At 39.2% G+C, this 9,361-nt stretch overlaps 1 protein-coding gene and 1 non-coding gene across 2 annotated transcripts; both read left to right on the top strand.

The window, feature by feature from the left end:
* Positions 1-5,093: 5,093 nt before the first annotated feature.
* On the top strand, positions 5,094-8,852 carry LOC133021120 (cytochrome c oxidase assembly protein COX20, mitochondrial). Its single transcript, XM_061087895.1, has 4 exons — positions 5,094-5,232; positions 5,880-5,994; positions 7,742-7,805; positions 7,915-8,852. The coding sequence occupies exons 1-4, from the start codon at positions 5,197-5,199 to the stop codon at positions 8,057-8,059; spliced, it is 360 nt and encodes a 119-aa protein (XP_060943878.1). The 5' UTR covers positions 5,094-5,196; the 3' UTR covers positions 8,060-8,852.
* Positions 7,306-7,377, top strand: trnae-uuc (transfer RNA glutamic acid (anticodon UUC)). Its single transcript has one exon. It is a non-coding gene; the product is annotated as a tRNA-Glu (tRNA).
* Positions 8,853-9,361: the final 509 nt, after the last annotated feature.

Genomic DNA, 9,361 nt, shown 5'->3' with positions numbered 1-9,361 from the left:
TTTCTTGCTTCAGAACCTGGACGGTTTGTATCTCTGAGCTCTTTTATCGGGTGCTTTGAAAATGATTAACAGACTTTAGGCTTTAAACATTTGCCTGTTGTGAAATGTCACTGTTTCCTCTGCAACACAAACAGAAAGAGTGAAATGGAACATTAAATATTGAGGATTGTGTGTGTCTGTGTGCGTGTGTGTGTGTGTGTGTGTGTGTGTGTGTGTGTGTGTGTGTGTGTGTGTGTGTGTGTGTGTGTGTGTGTGTGTGCATGTAGCCATGGACTAGGTTAGCTAAACATTAGCACTAAAAACTTTATATCTAGTAAGTACTTGATTTTAAATGCACTTAAAGAAAGTACCACGTTTGTATTAATCCTGATTGACAAAGCGCAAAACTCAACCTTCATCAGAACAAACGTTTTGACTGATGGAAGCAGAAAACAACAGGTGGAAGTAACTAAGGAAATTTAACGATGAATTTGTTCTGTTGACTTTCCGAGGAAGTTTCCCGGTGAGAAAAACGGCTTAAATTCATGTTGTTAACTTCCAGCTGTGTCTTTACTGCCGCCATTAAAAAAGGTCTGAAGGGAATCAGGCCTGTGCTGCCATCAACTTCACACACTGGTCACATGGTCGCGGAAGAGACGCTGTGTACGAGCTTCGTGATTTCAATATATGAACAGTCAACGAGACAACGTTATGCTCCACTGGTTAATTCTTCCTAACGTCTTCACTTGACCTCAGCCTTCATAATTGACACGACCACTAGAGGGCGCCTGACACTGGATACAGGACGATCTCACAAAATCGGCTTTGACTCTCGAAGAATTTTTCCTCAAAGACGAGTGTGGTCATAAAGAGACTGATGACAGGAAGCCTCCAAATGGAAACCAGATCACTTACAAATCTACTTATTATGAAGGGAAAGGTTCTATGAGGTTTTATATTTAGAAAACTTCCCCAAAGTCGAGAAAGGTCGAGCTGCATTGTGGGTAACAGCAGGTTTCTACGCAGAAGAAGAATGTGTGAATTAAAACAGACACCTTCTCTGATTCTGCTTCACACCAGGGCCGGGTCTAGGCAGGGGCAAGAGGGGGCCTGGCCCCCTCAAATAAATGTTGTGCCCCCTCAAACTAAATCCCAATTTATAATAATAATAATATAATAAAGCACAATGCCCCCTCAAGATTTGTGGCTGCCCCCTCATACATGCCTGTCTAGACCCGGCCCTGCTTCACACCCAAAGAATGAAAAGAATAAAGTCTGTTTCTCAGCTGCAGGAAAAAAAGGTTCAAATTTAGAGTTTGTGTGAAGAATGAATAATAAGAAAAGTTGGTGTAATGAGACAAACTGTGTGGGAGGATAAAATAAACCCTGAAGTGCTGCAGAGAGCGACTCACCTCCCCCCACCCTCCACCCCCGACCTGGAGGATAATGGAGGCGACAAACATAAAAGCATAAAGCTGCTGGAGGTGAGAAGAAATTAATCACTGAGCGCTGAGTCACGCAAAAGCTGCAAATTAATCTGATTCTTGAAGCTTTGATTCTATTTAATTTCTTTAATTCAATTTAGCTTCTGTGTTTTTTTAATGTTGACAGTTTGTTTGTGCCCAAAATCTGTGAACCTTAATTATTTAATATCATAAATGCAGGTTGTTGTTGTTGTTGAGTGTTTTCAGATGTTTCCAAAATGACAAAATCAGTCGGGTTGAGTCCAATTTAAACTGAAAATGTTTGATCTGTAGTATTTATACACCAGAAAAACTTCCCGTTACCTTTAATTGTCTGATATTAAACAACACGTGAGGCTGAAAGACTGAAACTTTTCAATATAAGTTACTTTTATACGTTTGTGAAAATGACGAGGTTTGTTATACGGTTGTGAAATGTAATAACATTTACTCAAGAATCCAGGCACAATTTTGAGTATTTCCATTTCATGCATCGTTAAACGTTTAGTATTTATTGTACTTTATTTATCTGACAGCTTAAGCTACTTTTAATATTGATGGATGTGAATGAACTGATCCATTATTCATAGTTTATCCATCAGTAGCCTCATTGTTAAGGGACATTCTGAAAATTCATTCATTTACCTTTTGTACCTTTATTTTCATGCTAATACTTTATATTTTTACTGAAGAAGGATCCTTAACTTACTTGTAACTCGTTCTCCCGGTGATATTGATTTTCTTACCTAAGGAAGAAACTGTATTGCTATTGGAACAAAAATTTTCCATTAAGATTGAAGTTTATATGAAAACTTCATGGGACCTAAATATAACACCATCTTATATAAAACCATAGGACTCTGCAGGGAACAGTCACAGGGACGTTCTCTGTACCTGAATGAGACGTGAAAAGACGAAAGTGAAAATCCAGGAGCTGGACCAGAGACACAATCAGGTCCAGAGATGTTTGGGAACAACCTGCTGCCAAACTGAAGGATGAATCAAGTGCTGACGTTCATCCTCGGATGTTCTCAAGAGATAAACTGTTTGTGTTCAGCCTCCAGGATCTTTCTTCTCTCTTCTCACTCATGTCTTGTTCAAGGAAACATCTAAAAACGTGTTTCAATCTGCAGGAAAACCTAAAAAAACTCCAAGTTCACAGTGGAGAAACAGCAAAGAAACATGTGGTTGACGTCCAGTCCTCAGCTGCTGCTGCTCCAACCTGAGCTCTGAGTAAAAAGCATGAAGTTAAGTCAGATCTCTGCAGACGGACGATCGAGGAAAAAGGTAACACGTGTTTATAAGCACAGACGTGGACACACACACACACACATGCACACAGTTATGTGAGTCTTTGCGTCAGCGCTGGGATGAAAAGTCATTATGTTGATTATCTGTTGAGCTGCTGTCGCTGCTTCCACTTCATTGATGAAATAATAAGAGCAAAAGAGCTGATGAGCAAAATCATCATCATCACTCTCCCATGGGTGTGAGCTGGGTTTTCCTTCTGATCACTGTGATGGAGAGAAAAGCTCAAATTCCCAGAAAAGTCTTTGGGTAAATTCAATCTAAAGAGGTGTTGGATCAGCGAGAATGTGATGAGTTCACTTTCACACTATAAAAGATCTGAAGTTATTATAAACAGTGCCGGCAGACAGAATGTTTTTAACTCAGTTTTGAATTTAAAATAAAAATATAAGTCAATGTATTTAGTTACAGTTAGATGCTACGTTAAACAACCCTAAAAAACAAGCTGATAGCAAAGCCAATGGAACCGAACCTGACTCGAACCCGAACATCATGTCAAGCCAAAGCCTCTCAATCGCCCCCTGGTGGCGAGCACAGAATAGGTCGTAAACCCCTCCTCCTCCATGTTAGCAGATGGCACATGGACCAAACAAAAAAATTGGAGTTAGCGAAGCATCCTCCGTCTTTATTCACAGTCTATGTTTGTTAGAAGGACGTCTCCTCCGCCACAACACGGGCTTCTCATCAAGTGTTTATTCCACAAAATATGAAGAAACTTGACATTGTGTTGTTGCAGATGTCGGCGGGACACAACAAGGACACACAACAACAGCAACAGCCTGTAAACTGATGCAGAAAACCTTCATGGCCTGAAGAGAGCTTCTCCAACTGAGACTGTAGTTCAATTTAAATGAGCCGGTAATGATTCCTCCATGATGTAGGGACGGGACTTGTTTGTGCTGCTGGAGGTTTTTTGAAGGACGACACATGTTGAGCAGTATTTCGCTGAGAGCACATGTTTCTCTCCAAGAGCTTGATTCATTTGCTGAAAACAAGTCTCACACATCAGCTACAGCGTGAACACAAAACTGAACATGCCTGTGCTTTTTATACACACAGGCTTCATATCACATAGTGAACAATGCATAGAGCGAAACATTGAAATGATGTGACTACACAGAGTAGAAAACATTCGCTCAAAAAGTTAATATTCAAACTGCAATGACCTGTTTGAATTCAGAGAGTTGAGAAGCACAACCGTCTGAAGTTTGTATCATGATCCAGCAGAGGGCGCTCATCCACAGTGATCGTTCTTTTCGTCTAAATATATCCTGTGTAAAAAAAATGATTCATACTCAAATATGAAATTTCCATCAGACATTCATTTAAAAAATATGTCAAACATTTTGTCAAATTTTTTGTATTCATTCCGTCATACTTTAATTGACATGTAAGTATTTGAAAATACATAATAGTTTCACATTACCATATCTCTACACAGGCTGCAGCCTCAGTTATGGCCACCAAGTAGCGCATTTTCCTCTTTCACAGTCTCACCAGTATGTCAAGGCTGTTACATCATCTGTGTTTAAATAAAGGTTCATTTTATGTTTTCTCTTAAAAAGATAAAACAATATCATCCATGTTTGTACTGAAGGAGAAAATACAGAGTTTACATTTAATATAAAGATACAAAAAAATTGTCATAACACAACTAAATAAATGAATCTTTTTTTCAGATGTTTTTATTTTATCTGATAAAACCTTCTCAACTTATTTAAACATTAGAATTCATAGAACTTGAGATAAACAAAACATTTGTGTCAGTGGAGATATTTAACATGTTGAGTTTCATGGTTCAAGATTTTTATGGGTTTAGGAAATATAATCTGATGTGTTTGTGACTTAGTCATGTCCCATATGGTCTAGCGGTTAGGATTCCTTGTTTTTACCCAGGCGGCCCGGGTTCAACTCCCGGTATAGGAACATTCTTTATTGAATTATAAACTCAATAGGATATGGAAATGTCATCGATAATTAACTGTGGAAACTTGTGACCTTTTGTACTCCGAAGATAAAATGAAAAACTCTTCAGTCTCTTTAATGCTTTATGGATGTAGATAAAATATACAATACACATTGTATATAAACTTGAAAATATTCTGGAATTACTTTATACTTTAGGGTGTGTTATTATCAAATTCTTTTATATGTGTCTTTATTTTTAATTTCATCATTAGGTATGAAATAAAGTCATCTTATTTATATTAGCTCAAATTAAATAACTCAACCAAACAATTTACAAATTCAACAACATTATTATTATTATTATAATAATTTACATCGGAACTATGCAGCACCAACTCCTCTTTTCGTGTCGGACCCTTTGAAGGGCGGACCGCCTGGCCGGTAAAGCGCATGCGCAGATAGTCGTGTGTCAGTGATGTTTTAGTTTTTTCGCCAAATTGTTAAATTTAAAGGTGAAACGCGGACGGAATCAGCAGCGATGACGGAAGAACAACAACAGAACAACAACAACAAGGTGTGAGAGAGTAAACAATCCATCTCCAACCGGAAGTGGTCTGATGATGTTTTCAGAAGGTCAACGATACAAGCTGTAGAAGCAGTATTTCACTTCTATATTCAGATTTTCAGTTTATATGAACATAGTAAAGCTGCCGAACACATCATCGCTTTATCAACACTTTTCTGTGTGAGTTGTGTTGAAATTCACAGAAGACGAGCACACTTTCACCCAATGTAAACTTTAACTTCCACAGAATTCAAATGGACCTGCGTTAACAGGAGCGAACTGCGACCTAGAGAACCTTTCAGTTAACTTAGCTCAGCTAGCGTAGCTTAGTTAGCTCATGTTAGTAACCTGAATTCAATTAAGTGAGGTTGGTTAGGTAATGATGACATTAGCAAGACTAAACAGCTGGCTAGCTAACAGGCAAAAGCTAATTAGTTATCTGGTCAAACCAAACCCTTGTTTAATATTTGTTAATTAAAGATAACTGTTGCCCAGATACGAAAATACCTTATTACATTTAGTTATTTAGCTCTCACAGTTCAATGTTGTTCAATTCAATGTTGTTTAGACAGAAAGAAAACAAAGTCATGTCTTTACATTGAAGCATGGAATGAAAATGTCTCTTTGTCTTCCTGGTCTGTGTGTCCGTCCCTCAGGGTTTCCGTCTGCCGGGGATCCAGAGCATCCAGAACACGCCGTGTGCCAGAGACTCCATCCTTCACGGGGCCGGAGGCTCACTGGCTGCTGGCCTGCTCCACTTTCTAGCCACCAGTGAGTTTTAACTGGACTCTGGACACTGTGTGTGGTGATGTGTGTTTCCATTGCTTCAGACCTGGTGTTTGCATCCTGGTGTGTGAGCGGGTCCAAAGGAGCTGAGTGAATAAATGTGCAGCTCGACTGTGGCTGGAACAAGAGTTTACCACTTTGAAAGTAAAATAGAAATCGGGAATTATTCGTTTTTTATTTGAATTACAAACCACCTCATAATATCCAATGTCTCCGTTTCTAATTGTCAGGCGTGTTCGTTTATCCTAAATATGAGAAGATGAGCCGAACTCGGTTTTGTTCAATCAAAGTATTTATTTAGAAAGCAATGAACAGGTATGAATCAGCAAAGCAATGGGCATCCAACACACTGTCCGGCACTCTAGCAGTACCGGACAGTCTCGAGTCGTATCAGAGCGCCTCAAACAGCCGGCGCCTGTCTATTTTATAACAGTAGATCTTGGTTCTTCCTCCTCGAAAGTGCGCAGGCGTAGGCCATCCTCCTGACATTGGAATACGGAAGTGAACAAGAGACACTCCCAAGGCCTTGACACAGCTGATGCCATGAGGGCCAAACTGTTGTCCATTGCAGCAAAGAATATTATGTTTCTGCTTCATCAAAACATGTCCTGACTGTGTAAACATTAGGATCCTCGAAACCAAAACAAACGAAACAAAACAAAGTCAACAAAGTCACTCTGTCTGACCTCCAGATCTTATCAGAAAGCTGCTCGAAATCTATGTGATGTTGAATGAATCTAAGGGAATTATGCTTTAACACAAAAGTTAAGTATGAGAACAAGTTAAAGTACAGTGTATAGTATGTCACAGATGTCACCGTCTTCAAAACAGGCAGCAGCCCTTAGCAGACCTTTTATCAAGACAGGTGTGAGACTAAACAACAATGATTAAACACTAGGAAGGAAAAGGTTATTATTAATCATTTGTGTGAAGACATAATATCTGGCTCAAACTGCTCATGCCCCCCCCCTCCTTTATTGCAAATAGTTTCAGTCAGACCCACACGTCAGCTTTAATATTCAATTCTAACATAATGTCAGAGAGAATCCTCACTTCAGAAACTACATTCTGTCTGAGTCGTATCAGAACACAATGAAAGAAGCTGGTGTTTAGATCTGTTTGTAGTTTATCAGGTAAAACCTCCTTAAACACTAACACTCAGAAAACATGTGATAAATAAAACATGTGTCTCAATGAAGATAATGAACTTTCAGAGTTTCATGGTCCAAAGTATTTGTTTAAACAGTTTTCCCTCTGGTCTCTAGATATTCTCTGACTGATCTTTGCACTGTCATGTCCCATATGGTCTAGCGGTTAGGATTCCTGGTTTTCACCCAGGCGGCCCGGGTTCGACTCCCGGTATGGGAACTATGTGTTTTACATTGAACCCAATAGGACATGATTAAATAATTATAAGTTCAATAACCGTGTGGCTTCTTGTGCTGAAAGATAATGATCAGGTCAAAAATATTACTATGACATAATAAATGAACCTAGAAATCCCTCCATTTTTTATATTCTTATTGACTTTATTCTTTCTTTCTCCATCTTTGCTTCACTAAATAGGAAATAAAATAAGCTCATTAACACATCAGCTTAAAATAAATAACTGACGAAACAATTGACAAATCATCAAAGAAGAATAACAACATCAAAAGTGGTTGAGCAGGGGAAGAATGTTCGTGTTACTCCTGAACTCCTGTTCACCTCCGTCCTGTTTGTTTCTCCGCAGGTCGGGTGAGGAGGTCTTTTGACGTCGGACTTGGAGGATTCATGCTCACCACACTCGGCTCCTGGTAGGTCTTCATCATCTCCTGCTCTGTCTCGCCCTCTATTAAATAAAATCCTCTACAAACTCTTATTCCTCCACTTCTGTCTCAACCCTCCCTGCGTCTCCCTCTCCAGGTTTTACTGCAGGATCAACAACGCAAAGACTCGTGTGCAGCAGAGGATGATCCAGGACGGCATGAAGAACAAGATTTTGTACGAAGGATCGGTTCCAGACCCCGTAAAACAGGCCAGAGCAGAAACGCCATCAAGTCCTTCGTGATGGCTGGCACTGAAATTCTTCCCCGTCATCTGCAAGAGCTTTGAAAAAGAGAGGAAACAGCAGCGGCCGAACCTTATCACCTAAAGATCTGAAATCTCCTTGTTTCTCCAAGGTGACGTCTTCATCTTCTGCATGTACAGCTCCTCTTCTTCATCCTGAGACATTTGTATTATTCCACGTTCACTTCCATCACGTGTTAGAAACCTCATCAACACGTCCACTCACCTTTTGTCCTGCTGTATTCTCACACAGACAGTTTGAATTCGCGGAACATATCAGTTGAGGGCATGTCTGAAAACAAACTCTGGTGTGTCAGTGATTTATTTTTTCTGTGTGAAGCTACTTTCACTAAATGGTGTGAAAAAAAGAACCATTGTGTCATCAGTCTGTGATGTTGCTGTATTTCAGTATCTGCTGTGACTTGTGGTCTGACTCAGTTTACCACTGTTATTATGTTCTGACTCCTCTCAACCATCTAAGCTACGTCTCATATAATAAGTACTAAAAAGGACTGGGACACAGCAGCAATGTATCAACATGCTTCATCTGAGATATTATTGTCTTTACTGCAAACCCTTTGAAATTCATTGTCTTCATTGACAAACAAATTGCTCGTATTTTTTTTTCTCTTCTGGAAAAAATGAATCTCTACGGTTTAAGAATGAAAATCAGTGACACATCAAACTTCATCTGTTTCATTTCTCAAACCTCTCTAACCCTTAAAATGTTGCTGATTTAAACCTTGCTTTTCTTTATCATTAATATGTTAAACTTGAAGTTAAAAGAAAATAAACTGTGCACTGATCGAGTCGAGGATGTCTCATCGATGTCTCTGATATTGTAGGTATTCCGTCTTTATTTTTCCTCCATACAGAATAATCTGTACCTTGCATTTCCTCAGGGAATCGGTAAATGAAATTGATCATTTTTATAATGATCAGTTATAAAAATCAATGGTAAAAAACGTGTTTCATTGTATCAGATTTAACAGAGAAAACTAAGAAATGAAATAGGTGTAATTTCATGTTTCATGTTGATATTTTTAGTAGAACAAATGTAGCAGCACTGAGCAGTGAACACAGGATGACTGACTCACAGTGAAGTGCCCTTGAGCAAGACGCTGGTTCCCTCTAGCTGTTCATAACTCTGCTCTGATGTTTTTAATGAACGTGATTTATTAATGATGCTGGTGTTAAAAATGATTCACAGTACTGTAGTACAGCCTTTGGTCCAGCAGGTGTCAGTACCTCCACATCCTGTGATTCCTCCCCATCAGTTTGACACTTCCTGTGTCAAACACAT

This window comes from Limanda limanda, chromosome 15 (assembly GCF_963576545.1).
Source record: "Limanda limanda chromosome 15, fLimLim1.1, whole genome shotgun sequence".
NCBI lineage: Eukaryota > Metazoa > Chordata > Actinopteri > Pleuronectiformes > Pleuronectidae > Limanda > Limanda limanda.
This window is presented reverse-complemented; position numbering and strand designations above follow the sequence as displayed.